This window comes from Vipera ursinii (assembly GCF_947247035.1).
Source record: "Vipera ursinii genome assembly, chromosome: 5".
Taxonomy (NCBI): domain Eukaryota; kingdom Metazoa; phylum Chordata; class Lepidosauria; order Squamata; family Viperidae; genus Vipera; species Vipera ursinii.
In genome coordinates, this window is record NC_139518.1 from 90,239,187 (window position 1) to 90,255,094 (window position 15,908).

At 40.6% G+C, this 15,908-nt stretch overlaps 1 protein-coding gene across 5 annotated transcripts in view; it reads right to left on the reverse strand.

Moving 5' to 3' along the window:
- Positions 1 to 15,908, reverse strand: part of GBF1 (golgi brefeldin A resistant guanine nucleotide exchange factor 1) — a 343,732-nt gene that overhangs the window by 226,357 nt on the left and 101,467 nt on the right. For all 5 annotated transcript variants that reach the window (XM_083364149.1, XM_083364148.1, XM_083364146.1 and 2 more), the window contains exons 4-5: positions 6,413 to 6,544; positions 5,954 to 6,072 (exon numbers count right to left, since the gene is read on the reverse strand). In XM_083364149.1, coding sequence (XP_083220275.1) covers positions 5,954 to 6,072; positions 6,413 to 6,544 — 251 coding nt within the window. The remainder of the gene's footprint in view (positions 1 to 5,953; positions 6,073 to 6,412; positions 6,545 to 15,908) is intronic.

Here is a 15,908-nt window from a genome sequence, read left to right on the forward strand (position 1 = left end):
CAAAGAAACTTTTTAAATATCAACTAAACAGTGGAAGAATACTTCTTTTAAGTATCATTTAGACCAAAGTTCCCCAACATTTCCAGCTTTGAGGACCGGCGGGGGGGAGGGGTGGTTCTGTGTGAGCATCTGGCAAGCACACATGTACGCGCACAGCTCCATTTGCACAAGTGGCGTGCACGCATACCTACAGCTCACATGAATGGAGCACATGTGCATGTGCTTCCCTACTGCTCACACAAGTGAGGATGCATGTCCATGTGCTGGCTGTTTCAACGGCCCACTTACAACCCCCACACAGCCCACTAGTGGGCCATGGCCCACAGGTTGGAGACCCCTGATTTAGACAACTGGTCCTATATAATTGAGAGCAAAAATATCCTTTCCCTGCCACAGATTGCTTGGATACAGCATGAGATTTCTTCGGTTTTGGTCATTCTGTTATACTCCATGACTTTCGTTTAATTTTCAGCTCACAGACATATATTCTATAGCTTTCCTGTACATTTGCTGGTATAATTCAGAAATCATTTTTCCTTCAGTGGCTGCAAATTAGCCCCAAACTATGATAATCCCATTATCATGATAATTCATAGTTGTTCAAAAGACTGTGGAATCTTTCAGGCAGGATGAGATAGGCAACAATGGGCTTTCTGGAGACCAGTGGATTCCTTATTGTATCTTTCCATGCATACTACTCTTGTTCAGTGTTTTCCTTATAAAAGACCGAAGAATCCTAATATGAAACAATGAAAATGCCTGCAGTTCCTTTGTCAATATTCTGGAATTCTTTGCAGCCTCCCAGAGTGAAGCATACTTTGCACCTAGGATATTCCTGGATGGATGGGTAACTATGGTATTGCATTTTTTACAATTTTTATTGATTTTCTAATATTACATTCACATATTTTAAAAGCAACGTGGTGGCTGGGTAGTAGTAATTCAATTACATACAGATATCATTAGTACAGATTTCAAATTGCTACCATAAACATTTCCTCTTTTTCCCTTCATATATACTGTCTATTTGTAGATTTAAAGACAAGTTTTATCCTATCAATCACATAGAAAATAACTTTCTTACATATATCCATAGTTTTTAGTTTATACATATTCTAATTGTTTTTAACATACAATCTTTTAGACAACGACCTAATCAATTTTTCAATTTTAATCTCCAAACATTTAGATTTAACATTTGATACTTACCATTCCCAAGATTTTAATGTACTCCCAATTCATCTATCACCATTCCTCACAAAATCTAATATTCAAAATACATATCCCGTTTACTTAACTTCTCACCCTCTATGTCAACAAATTAAGGATACAATATGATATCCTTCCTTTTTGCTAGTTTTAAATTGTTTTAAGTAGTAATCAAAATTTCTTTTTATTTCAATATTTAATACTTCCTCTCTTCCTCTTTTTATCTACTATTTCTTGCTTAAACTGATAATTTTCATTTCTAACATTCCATATAGACCTATGTATTACTTTCAACAATAGGTTTTTAGCTTGTCTACATTACTCACCTTTACATGACCTTTATGCACTAATCAATATTCAAATTAGTTAAATTTGCTAAATTTTAATGACCAATTTTTTTTCTTTATCTCAGTTCATAACAATGTCTTGTGTTCAGCCTACACATCTTATCTATTTAAGTACATTCTGTTTCAGATTTCAATAAGATGGTCGAAACTCCATTCTTCTTGAGTCTTATTCTGGCTTTTTTCCTTTGCCAAATCATCTTTCATGTCCTTGTTTTTGGGTCATTGAACCAGTCTCCTTGTAATATCATGTATATTAATTGATATTGGCAAAATCATCCATCGCTATTTTTTTGAGAGGACTTGTAGATCTAGTGGGTTGTCTCTTTATTCTTCCATATCGACGTAGTTGTTCTGAATTGTTTGTCTTCTCATCCAACTGTTCTTTTTCTAGATCCTCTAGTTCCTCCTGAATTGTATAAGAAACCTTTTCCTTTTTCCAAGTTGTCAATGTGTTTCCTGGATTTTCAAATATCAATATTTTTTAATAGTAGATTCTTCTGTCATCATACTTGAATGTTTCATTTTTTTCTATTGTATTTTAGATGATTCTTTAATTGTGGTCAAAGTTTGGGTTTTCATATCTGGGCTGCCTTCTTGTTCCTTCAGATAGTCTCTTAGTATTACATTGGTTGTGGTAACAATTTGGATTAGTGTTTTCAAGATAGGGAGAGTTTGTTGATCTTCCTCCATAAATAAAGTTTGTTCCTGGTCTTCTTCCATAATGGTATTTTAAGCTAAAGGCTTTACACTTGGAAAATCCAAGAGAGATTTTTTTTCTAGGTAGAGAACACAAAGCCTTTCACAGCTGTTGTTTCAAAGTTCTCAAAATTATGTATCTTATCTATTTCCCTGGACAGTCAGCCAGGCCCCTTTTAAAGTTTCCCTTTGAGTCCCAAAGTTGTCTTAATCTTTTCAGTTTTTCTTTTTCTTTTTCAAAAGAAAGAATCCAGATTTCCAACAGAAGTAGACAATGAAAAATAGGAAATAAAAAAATCTTCCAATCCACATGCTTTGAGAAATAAAGTTCCAATTGGGATTCAGTTACTTTTCCAACCAACGCCCCTGGGTATTTAGTCACCGCTCTTTCTGGAGGGAGGGTAATAGTCCCCCTTTCCTCACTGCAGGGGGGAGAATGCTTACAAGCTTAAGGAGTTACAGAAAGTAATTAGGGTATAAAAGAGGTAAATCTCACCCAGTCTCTTCCGCGCTGCTTTAAGAGTTGCCTGGTGGAAAATGTGACTTCAGCTGTTCACAGCCTAGGGATTAGCCATAATGGCCGGTCCTTTTGTCCGCCGGTTTGGAGGGATCTCCAGGTTTAACAGGAGAGTTGCGGCTCTCCCATGATCCAACGAGCGCCCCTCCTTGCTGGTCGCCTCTTCAGGGCGACTTTCGGCCCTTCTCGGGGCCCCTCAGTGATGCGAAACTGAACGGGGGAAAGAGAGCAAGTCTCCCAGCCGTCCATAGCGACTGCATGACAAACCGGAAGCCCCCATGGTATTGCATTTTATTTTCAGTCTGTACATTATTTATTTCACAGTGGACTGGCAATGAAGTATGTTATTTGGCAATAGTTTTGTAACCTGAGTATTAATGACCATTTTTCTAAGATCTGCAGGGATCTCTTTTGATCAGGGCATGATTCATTTCCATAAAATATATTGTGAAGACTCCCAAGGAGATAACCAATGTTCAGTTTTTATAGAGAAAGCCATATTAAATTCATATCTTATTGTCTAGAACAGTGCTTTTCAACCTTTTCACAGATTGTACCACTTTAGGACATGGCAATATTCGAGTACCACAGTGGCTTAGCAAGGTGTCAAAAACTTGATTACCAAAAAAAAAAGGAAAAAAGTGGTAAAGTACACCTACTTACCACACTTTTAATGGGAAACTTGTGCCTGTTTCTCTGACATTAACCTCTGCACTCATGGCTAGAGAGTGCTTACTGATAAAATTAAGTCAGATTCCAGCTGAAGACAATTCCTTTCCTTAGTTTTTATACATGTCGATGAAGAAAACACCTACTTGCATACGTATGTGGAACCAAATGGCAGTAATGCTACAATAGCTTTTCCCCCAACCTCCGGGTACAGTTTTGCAACTTGGCTCCAGAACTCGGTCAGTGTTTTTTCATTAAAAAGTTCCTTCAAGTTGCAGTCTGATGTCAATTCCAGAATGCTTCTTGCTCTTGAGAGGAAAGGTTAGAGTTCATAGCATTGTCCATTATGAAGGGTGATGCAACTCAACAAATTCCAATATCACATGCTTTTGACACGAAGGGAAAATACAACCAAACTCGGTTCAATAAAATCTGACACCTTGGGAAATGATGCAATATTTCCTTTTTTTACTTGGCCTATCCACAGGGAGATTTTCTTGCAGCATGCATGAACTTTGTCTCCCATGATAAACACATTATAACTGTGGCCCTGCAGCAACCAATTAATTCATTTAGCTTTTCAAATATGTCAGCCAAATAGCCAACACAGGACACCCAGAAGACATTTTTAAACTTCCTGAGGAATGTTTCATCAGCCCTAGAAGAAAAGTTTAAAAATGTCTTCTGGGTATCAGGAACAGGTGCTTTTCATCTTGTAGCTCAAATAACCTCAATAATGTTTCACCTCTCGATAACCAATGTAGTTCTGTATGAAAGAAAAGCGTGCTATGCTCAGAGTCCAAATCCTTTCATAATTGTCAGAATAAACATCATTCAATGGCCGGCTTTTGATGAAATGTATTATTTTTGCAGCATCCTCCAAAATCTCATGTAACGATGGGCTCATTCGTTTAGAAGCAAATGCATGTCTATGCAAGATACAATGCTTTGAAACAATGGAACTATTTCTTGTCTTAGCTCATCCTATCACGCCTGAGGTTCTTCCTGAAATAGCTGATGCACCATCAGAAGAAATTGCTACACACCAAGTCCATAATATTCCATAATTTTTTCACTGAAAAATTGTCAATTATTGTGAATATCTTTCCCAGTCTTTCTGCCAGGTAGTGGGCAGCAAAATAATAAGTGTTCCAGTATACCGTCTGAATCAGGAATATGCACAAAGACAATTAATTGCGCTTCACCAGCAATGTCAATGTTTTCTTCCAATTGAAATGCAAATTTTTCTGCTGCTGTGATTTTTTTCCACCACTTATTGAGTAACATCCATGGCCATATCTTATATTCATCTTTGGACAGTCAGAACATGGAATATTACAAATAGCATCAGTCATTTTTCATCAGAGAATTGAAGTAACTGCAATGGCAAAGGGAACCACAACTTCTTCAACGATTATGTGAGGCTTATTTCATTTAGCTGCTATCAAGGACAATTTATAGGATGCTTCCAGACATTTTTTTTGAGATGGTTGTGGACTTCACGAAAGTAGCACAATGTTTTATAAGTTCGTCTCTCTTCTTTACGAAAAATGCCACTGGCTTTTTGGCATGCTATGTTTTGTTGTTAAATGTCTCTGGAGCAAAGGCTTGATGGAATGCTTGAATAGTACTTCATTGCAGATAACACAAATAGGAAGCTGCTGATTGTTTTCTTCCCACAAAATAAAATTCAAACTTCAAATAATCTTCACTGTATTTTTGATTAGTTGCCAATTTTTATTTCTTCAGTGGCAGTTCCTTTGATGAATCACTTTCCCTTTGCACTGACGAAAGTATGATGAATTTATCCATATTTATTAATGTGCATCACTACTTTGGTCTCACACTGCCACACAGAGCGGTAGCAAAACTGAATAACTGGAAAGGAGAAAAATGACAAGCCAGATGGTGAGGAGAAATCCGGTGACCTGTCATGACTGGTAAACATAGGCGCATATGAGTGGAGCCGACGTATCAGACATTTGATGTTGAAGTTTCTTGCCTTTTCTTATATGTTCTCCGGCTATTTTCAGTGCAACAAGAAATGAAGAGTCATCAGTTGAAAGCCTTCAACTCCTCCATAGAAAATGCGGAAACAAATCCATGGCAAGTCTTTCCAATCCAATGAATAATACATGATGACTCATGGATTTGACTGCATTTCATATGCAAAACGCTGAGAAAAGTCTAATGGTTTTATCTTGTCTAAGACAATGTCATGTACCACCTGCCATGTGCCAAAGTAACACCAGTGATATGCATACTGATTGAAAAACACTGGTCTAGAACATCTGAATCAACTTACTTCCCCAAAAATAACCATTCTAGTTTCACATTTTTTTTCATAACAAAATTAGAAAATGTTTACTAAAGATGTTCAATTTTTTGTGTCATATGTTTAGTCAGAGTCTCTTAACAGGATTCCCATGAATTCAGATGAAGTTCTGATCACAATGTACATCACAGTTTTGCAGGATACATATAATCCAAAAGATTTCCACCATGTCCAGCATACCTGCAAGATTTTCATCAAGACAACCTCATCACTTGCAGGATCTGTGCCCACAAATCGGGCATGTGTTACAGCATCTGCCACGTTTTCCATTCCCTCAGCTGTGCCCTCATGATTTGAATCTATGAACACAAAATAATAAACAAAGTTCAGAGTAAACAGACTTTTTAGTAAAATATGCCACATTTATATTCATGGGGGGATGTTAAGTGACAACTACCTTCATTATCAATATTTTTATTTTTAGCCATATATAATTTAGATTTAGATTTAGATTTATTGAGATTTTTATACCGCCCTTCTCCCAAAGGGACTCAGGACAAAACAATCCTATTTATTATAAAAACCAATCAGAATTTCAGTTCTTCTGGGATCATAAATATATAATTCTCAGGCAAAGAATGGTTCTCTAAGTCATCAGTTTTAGTTGATAATAAAATTGAAAATATTCTCAATCCATACCTATTAGTCCATATGAAAGGAATTTGTTTACTGATGTCAAAGCCAGTCCAGTAATCGGGCCTGTAGTATCTTCTGATCGAATAACTTCCAGAAAAGGTCGAAGAAAAACAATAGCTTCAATGGCTGAAAGTTCTAAATCAGAAGACAAAATTAAACATCATAAAAATTACTTGTACAACAGAGAAAAGATTCCTCCAGTGAAGGAAGAATCATGCTGAGATTCAAGTCTGGCAGCCCCAAGATGAGTTGGCTGGTTTATTTATTCACACTTATATTCAAATAAACTACACAAAGAAATCTAAAAAGTTCTTTGTCTTACAGTGAAGGAAAGAACTATTTGATCTCCTGCTGATATTGTACATTTACCCACTGACAAAGAAATGATCAGTCTATAATTTTAATGCTAGGTTTATTTTAACAGTGAGAGACAGAATAACAACAAAAATCCAGAAAAACACATTTCAAAAAAGATATAAATTGATTTGCATTTTAGTGAGTGAAATAAGTATTTGATCCCCTTTCAAATCAGCAGTTCTCCTAATCTCATCTTATTACCTGTATAAAAGACACCTGTACACAGAAGCAATCAATCAACCAGATTCCAAACTCTCCACCAAGGCCAAGACCAAAGAGCTGCCAAAGATGTCAGGGGCAAGATTGTAGACCTACATACACAAGGTTGGAAAGGGCTACAAGACTATTGCCAAGCAGCTTGGTGAGAAAGTGACAACAGTTGGTGTGATTATTTGCAAATGGAAGAAACATAAAATAACTATCAATCTCCCTTAATCTGGGGCTCCATGCAAGATCTCCCCTCGTGGGATTTCAATGATCATGAGAACAGTGAGGAATCAACTCAGAACTACACGGGACGATCTTGTCAATGATCTCATGGCAGCTGGAACCATAGTCATCAAGAAAACAATTGGAGTGAAATACTGCAGCACCCGCAAGGTCCCGTTGCTCAAAAAAGCACATGTACAGGCCTGTCTGAAGTCTGCCAATGAACATCTGAATGATTCAGAGGAGAACTGGGTGAAAGTGTTATGGTCAGATGAGACTAAAATTGAGTTCTTTGGCATAAACTCAACTCACCATGTTTGGAGGAGGAGGAATGCTGCCTATGACCCCAAGAACACCATCCTCACCGTCAAACATGGAGGTAGAAACATTATGCTTTGGGGGTATTTTTCTGCTAAGGGGGCATCAAAGGGACAATGGACGGGGGCACGTACTGTCAAATCTTGGGCAAGAACCTCCTTCCCTCAGCCAGAGCATTGAAAATGGGTCATGGATGGGTATTCCAACATGGCAATGACACATGGCTAAGGCAACAAAGGAGCGTCTCAAGAAGCAGCACACTGACAGCTGGCTGGTGTCATGGCGACACAGGTGAGGGAAAGCGGAGCTCCGCTTCCCATGGCTGATTTCATCCTGCCAGGGGGTCCTAAGGGGCCAAAAGTTGCCCCAGAGAGGTGGCAATAAAGGAGGGAATCCTTGTTGATCATGGGCAGACGGCGGTCAGCCCGTTCAATCCAAAGAAACCCCTCCAAACCAAAAGGAGGAAGACAGACCGCATCTATGCAACCTGTTAGGAAGTTAGTGACAGCCGGAAGGCTGCTGATCAGGGCCAATCAGCAGATTAGCAACACCATGTTTTGGAACTGGGTGAGACTATTATTCTCTTTCTCTCTAATATTTTGCAAATTTATTCTCTGGAACAGATACATTCACAAAAGAATTCCCCAGACATGATTGGAGGAAGGGGACTTCTGCGGCAGTAAAAACTCTCAGGGGAATTAGAATGGAGAATATAGAATGTTGAATCAGAATTAATATAAAGATATTGTTTTGGTAAATTTGAACAATCCTGAGAATTGCTAAATTGTGTTTGAAAAAACAACCAGCTGAGAATAATTTTAATGAATAATTTCTGATTTGAGCCTTTCCCATTTGATCCGAGGAAACCCTCCAAACTGGCGGGGAAAAGACTGGCTACATTCATGTAGCCAGTCAGAAGCTGCTGTCAATGGAAGACAACATGCACTATTAAGCAATCTTACAGCAACGTGGATGAAACTGGGTGAGACCTAAGCCTCTCTTTATGACTTTAAGACCTCTTCTTGAAAATCTGCCCAAAGCACTCCCCACCCCGCGATGAGGGAAAGGGAATTTCCGCCCCATTCCCTCAGGAAAAGAAAAGTGGCAAATTAATTACTAGGGGACTCTCTCTCTCTCTCTCTGTGTGTGTGTGTGTGTGTGTGTGTGTGTGTGTTGGAAAATTGAGGACAAAGTGTTTTTAAGACCTTTTTTAAAAAAAAACTTCAAAAGTTTACAATATAAGTTTTGGATTTAAAAACTGAAAAATGGATAGTGACTTCTAGTGGCGAATTACGGCATTACAACTTATATATGTCTAAAAGAAACGTGGCTTGAAGCCAAGAGTAAGATAAGACTTTGGCTGGCCTTGGAAGCTTTTACTTTTGAGAATTGCAGCTGACAAAAAGGAACAGACTTGGGGGCTGCTTATCTGTGTGGCAGATGATAATATTACTCTAAAATTGGCCTGTCTGAACTATGAACACAAATACTGACTTTCAGAACTATATTGTAGAACTATTTTCCTGTTGAAGAAACATAAACTATTGCTGATATGATGGAACACTTTGGATTATAAATCTTGATTTATTTTATTTTTATTTTTATTCCATTTATATCCCGCCCTTCTCCGAAGACTCAGGGCGGCTTACAAGCTTAAACAGGTTGTTAAACAACCTGTAATGGTTCTTTTTTTTTTTTTTTTTTGCATTTATATACCGCCCTTTCCCTGAGGATTCAGGGCGGTTTACAGGGAGTTAAAAATCAACCATACAAAAGTTAAAACCCAATTTAAAAAATATTAAATCAACCCTGTACTATTAAAAACCCCAATTAAAATGAATGTCTCCTCAGCCTGGTCCCGAGAGCTCAAAGAGCCAGGTCTTCAGGCCCCGGCGGAATGATCGGAGGTCGGGAGCAGTCCTCAGCTCCACCGGCAGCTGGTTCCAGAGGGCAGGCGCCCCCACTGAGAAGGCCCTATCCCTGGGTGTCACCCGCCGGCAATCTCTTACCGGCGGGACCCTGAGCAGACCCTCCCTGTGGGAGCGCACTGGGCGAAGGGCGTTTGATGCCATGGACAGAAAGGATATATTTCTCATTGGACAGAAAAATTTGAATTTTACTTATATCTACTTAGGGGAGGTTTAAAAATGGCTAGTTGGATGGATAAATTTATAAAGGCTACTTACAAAAAATAAAATGGATGTTCCATAGTTAGCTCTAAATAGTAAAAAACCAACCTTAACATTTATCTCAAGAATCCTGTTTGCCATATCACCAAGAAAATACTGATGAACCACAGAGAGAAATTCTCTCTATGTTAAAATTAATACAAGAAACAATTGCTCTAGCTCATGATGAATTAAAAATAATACAAAGGAGAAAAAAGAACATTTTTTTTAAATTTAAATTAACAAACTCAGAAAATAACTACAGAGAAGGAACCAGCGACCCAGAAAATAGAAGGAAAACTAGAGAATGCTGACACAAACATTGAGGATCTAAAGGAAGAAACTTAATGACCAGACTCAGATAAATGAAGACTTAGAAGACACAACGATAATATTGGAAATGGAAAAGACATTTTACAAACCAAGGTTTCAGAACACATTTGAGCATAAGGAAGAAGAGCTGATGGAATGGAAGATAAAGCTGTTAACAGAACTGTGGGGAACTGGAGAAGGAGGGAGGATGTTTACTTTAACTAAATTGTTTCTCTTGTTTCAAATAATATACACAAAAATAGAGGAAGAATTATTTGATGATCCAAATGCACTGTCTTGGAAAGTTAGTTGGCAAAAGAAGAAAGCTAGAGTAAGACTGAAGGAAACAGAAGCTTTGATCTATTAGAGAGGATGTTATATTACCAATTAGATGTTTGAATATGGTTAAGAATAGATTGCTAGACACAGAAGTATTATTATAACTAGATAGATAGGATTTATAATCAAAATATCTTATCTTGGTATGAAAAGGGAAATAAGAATATGCTAAGAATGGATTTCCGGTTGGCATTTCCTGGCGATGCAGACGCTTAAGGACAGGGCTCTGTCTCTCCTGTCTGGTTTCCTCCTGCTGGGGGACCCCGGAAAGGGTCAAAAGTCGCCCCATAGAGGCAGCAAGCAAGAAGGGGATGCTCATTGATCGCTGGGGGATGGCTCCCCCCCCCGTTTGTTTGATCTGAGGAAGCCCTCCAAACCGGTAGGGGAAAAACGCTGCATTGATGTAGCCAGCCCTAAGCTGTGGACTACAGAAGTCAACAAGCACTACAAAGCATTTTTACAGCAACGTGGATGAAACTGGATGAGACCTGATTCTTTCTTTATGATCTTGAGACCTCTTCCTGAAAAGCTGCCAAAAGTATTTCCCCCAATGAAAGAGGGAAAGGGATTTTTTGCCCCAATCCCTCAAAAAAGTGGCAAATTAATACTTGGGGATACTGGCGAACCAACTGGAACTAAAATATACTTAAACTTTGAAAATTTGGGGACTGAAAGTATTTTTAAGACCTTTTTATTTTTATTTCTTCTAAAGAAAAAGACTTGAAAAGTCTACTCGATGTCCTCTCGGGGTTGGTAGTTGAATTCCCCAAACTCATAGTTTTGGGCGACTTCAACCTGCCGTCCCTAGGAGGATCGTCCGAACTAACTCGGGAGTTCATGGCTTCCATGACGGCCATGGACCTGTCGCAAATAATTTCAGGACCGACTCATGAGGGAGGCCACACCCCCGACTTGGTTTTCTTATCTGGACGGTGGCGTGATGATATTGGTGGGGGCTCCCCAACCGTTATGCCCCTGTCATGGACCGATCATCACCTCCTACGGCTAGACTTCCGCTTTGCCACCCCCCGCCGTGGGTGCGCGGAACCAACCAGATGGTACCGCCCCAGGCGCCTAATGGACCCTGATAGGTTCCAGGCAGCGCTTGGGATCCCACCTGCACTCCCTGCTCACAGCTCGGCTGATGCCTTAGTGGAAGCCTGGGAAAGGGCAGCCACAGAGGCACTTGACTGAGTTGTACCCTTGCGGCCCTTGACCCGGCGCAGATCCCAGCGAGCCCCATGGTTCACCGCGGAGCTCCGGGAGATGAAGCGTCAGAGACGGGGCCTAGAGAGCCGTTGGAGATCCAGTCGATCCGAATCCGACCGGTTGCGACTAAGAATCCACACCAGGTCTTATCTCACAGCGATAAGGGCGGCGAGAACCAATTACTTTTCCGCCCTCATCGCGTCCGCAGATAATCGCCCGGCTGCCCTGTTTAGAGTGACTCACTCCCTTCTGAACCAAGAGGTGAGGGAGGAGCCCTTACAGGGTCGAGCCAAGGAATTTGGTCAATATCTGTTGGATAAAATCGCTTGGATTCGAACCGGCCTGGACTCCAACTGGGCAGAGTCTGAGGAACAGGACATGGGCAGTCTTGTCGACGTCATCTGGGAGGAGTTTGATCCTGTGACTCCAAAGGAAGTGAACAGGATTATGAGGAGGTTGAGCTCCTCCACATGCTTATTGGACCCGTGCCCTTCCTGGCTGGCTTATGCAGCTCGGGAGGGGACACGAGGCTGGTTTCAGGCGGTCATCTCTACTTCTCTGAGTGAGGGTCACTTCCCCGCCTCCTTGAAGGAGGCGGTGGTGAGACCTCTCCTCAAGAAGCCCACCTTGGACCCAGCTTCATTGAATAACTTTCGTCCGGTCTCCAACCTTCGCTTCCTTGCGAAGGTTGTTGAGAGTGTGGTGGCGCATCAGCTTCCTCAGGTCCTGGATGAAGCGGATTATCTAGACCCGTGCCAATCGGGCTTCAGGCCGGGCTACAGCACGGAGACGGCATTGGTCGCTCTGATGAATGATCTCTGGAGGGCCCGGGACAGGGGCCATTCCTCTGTCCTAGTCTTATTAGACCTTTCGGCGGCTTTCGATACCATCGACCATGGTATCTTGCTGCGGCGCCTCAGGGGATTGGGAGTGGGAGGCACGGTTCTGCGGTGGTTCTCCTCCTTTCTCCTGGGACGCTCGCAGTCGGTGTTGGCAGGGGGACAGAGGTCGACTCCGAGGCCTCTCATTTGTGGAGTCCCTCAGGGGTCGGTCCTCTCGCCTCTCCTGTTCAACATCTACATGAAACCGCTAGGTGAGATTATTCGTAGTTTTGGAGTAGGGTACCATCAGTATGCTGATGACACCCAGCTTTTCATCTCGACTCCAAACAGCATCAGTGATGCCCTCGATGTGATGTCCCGTTGCCTGGAAGCGGTTCAGGAATGGATGGGGAGGAACAGGCTTCAACTCAACCCGGACAAGACTGAATGGCTGTACATACCGGCATGCCAGGATACTCAGAGCATTCCATCCCTTAACATCGGGGGTGAGTTATTACCCCCTGTTGAAAGGGCCCGCAACCTGGGTGTCCTCCTAGACTCACAGCTATCCTTGGAAGATCACATAGGAGCTGTGACCATGGGGGCCTTCACTCAGGTTCGACTGGTGCGCCAACTACGACCCTATCTCGACCTGGATGCCTTACGTACAGTCACCCATGCACTTGTGACCTCTCGCCTTGACTACTGCAACGCTCTCTACATGGGGCTGCCCTTGAGAGCCACTCGGAAGCTTCAGCTGGTGCAGAGTGCAGCTGCACGAACACTTTTGGGGGCTTCCCGATACTCCCATATCACACCTCTCCTCCGTGAGCTGCACTGGCTTCCAGTTGCCTTCCGAGTGAAATTCAAGGTGCTAGTGATGACATACAAAGCCCTACATGGCATGGGTCCGGATTACCTACGGGAGCACCTACTGCCAGCGTCAACACCCCTCCGTCCTGTGCGCTCCCACAGAGAGGCCCTCCTCAGGGTGCCACCGGTCAGAGAATGCCGGCTGGTGGCCCCCAGGGGGAGAGCATTCTCAGTGGGTGTGCCAACCCTCTGGAACTGCTTGCCTACCGAAATCCGGATGGCCCCCGACCTTCGCACCTTCCGGCGCGACTTAAAAACCTACCTGTTCCAGCAGTCCGGCCTGGCCTGATAGCTCTTGGGGTTTCATTTGTTTTTTACTATTGTTTAACTGTATACCTACCTTGCTCTGTACACCGCCCCGAGTCCCTCGGGAGAAGGGCGGTATATAAAAACAAACAAATAAATAAATAAATAAATAAACTATATATTTTGGATTTAAAAACCAGAAAGTGGTGTTGATGACATCTAGTGGTGAATTATAGCACTACAACTTTTTTATGTCTAAAAGAAATCTGGCTTGAAGCCCAGAATTAGATAACGTTTTGACTGGCCTTGGAATTATTTTATTATTGAAAATTACAGTTGAGGGGGGGAAAAGAAACAGGCTTACGGGCTGCTTATCTATGTGGCAGAGATGATAAACATTTTAAACTTGTTGTTGTTGTTAGCTGCAAAGTCGTGTCCGACCCATCGTGACCCTATGGACAATGTTCCTCCAGGCCTTCCTGTCCTCTACCATCTTCTGGAGTCCATTTAAGCTCACGCCTACTGCTTCAGTGACTCCATCCAGCCACCTCATTCTCTGTCGTCCCCTTCTTCTCTTGCCCTCAATCTTCCCAAGCATTAGGCTCTTCTCAGTGAGTCCTTCCTTCTCATTAGGTGGCCAAAGTATTTGAGTTTTAGCTTTAGGATCTGGCCTTCTAAAGAGCAGTCAGGGTTGATCTCCTCTAGGACTGACCAGTTTGATCGTCTTGCAGTCCAAGGGACTCGCAGGAGTCTTCTCCAGCACCATAGCTCAAAGGCCTCAATTCTTTGGCACTCAGCCTTTTTTATGGTCCAAATTTCACTGCCATACATTCAAACTGGGAAGACCATAGCCTTGACTATACGCACTTTTCTTGACAGGGTGATGTGTCTGCTTTTTAGTATGCTGTCTAGATTTGCCATGGCTTTCCTCCCCAGGAGCGTCTTTTAATTTATTGGCGACAGTCTATTTAAAACTTGGCCTGTCTGAATTTTGAACATAAATACTGACTTCCAGAACTGTATTGTGGATTTATTTATTTATTTTTGTAGAAGAAATATATGGAACACTTTGGATTATAAATTTTGGCTGTTAAACAACCCTCAATGATTTTTTTTTCTCCCTGGACAGAAGGGATATATTTCTTATTGGACAGAAAAATATGAACTTTACTTATATCTGCTTAGGGGAGATTCAGGTATGGACAGTGGGTTGGATAAATCTATAAAGGCTACTTATAAAGCTAAAATAAAATACAACAAAATAAAATGGATATTTCAGACTCAGCATTAACTAGTAAAACATCATCTTTAACATCTGTTCCCAGCAGCCTTAACTTGTCATATCACCAAGAAAATACTGATGAAACACATAAAGAAATATTCTCTATGCTCAAATTAATACAAAAACAATTATTTTAGTTTGTGAACAGGTTACTAATAACACAAAGGAGATAAAAGAACAACTCTCTAACTCAAATCTAAAACTTAGAAGGCAACTACAGAGAAGGAACCAGCAACCCAGAAAATAGAAGGAAAACTAGAGAATGCCGAGGCACACATTAATGATTTAAAGGAGGAAATATATTGTCAGACTCAGATAAATGAAAACAATATAACGATAATATTGGAAATGGAAAAGACTTTTTATAAACCAAGGTTTCAGAACATACTGGATAAGAAAGGAGAGCTGATGGAATGGAAGATAAAGTCGTTAACAGAACTGTGGGGAACCAGAGAAGAATATTAATGGGCTAGCTCTTCTAAAAGCATTTTAACCAAATTGTTTTTCTTGTTCCAAATAATATATATAAAAATAGAGGAAGAATTTTTTTGATGACCTAAATGCACTAACTTGGAAAATTAGTTGGCAAAGAAAAAAAGCTAGAGTAACACTGAAGGAAATAGAAGTTTTGACCTATTAGAGGGGATGGTATATTATTGATTAGAGGTTTGAATATGGTTAAGAATAGATTGTTAGAAATAGAAGTATTATCATAATCAGACAGTTAGGATTTGTAATCAGAATATTATATCTTGGTATGAAAAGGGAAATAAGAATATGTTAAGAATTTTGAATAAGGGATTCTTTTGGTTGCCCAAATATTACTTGTTTTGAAATTAGAAATGATTGGATACTTTGAACATAGATGGGGAATTAAAATTGAAAAAAAAAGCAAAAATAGGACATGGATTAAATATGTGGAAATTGAATGCAAATGCAATTAAGATATGCTTTGGCTAGGAAAGATATTTTAAACAGATATTACTAATATGATTAGAAAAATGTAATAAATGTTGATATGCAATTGTATGTTTTCTAACAATAATAAGAATTGTATTTGCCTAATGTGAAAAATTGTTATTACCAGAAGAAGAGAGGATATATTGGCGGGTGTAACACTGGACTTAGTTGGAAAAACTTATATG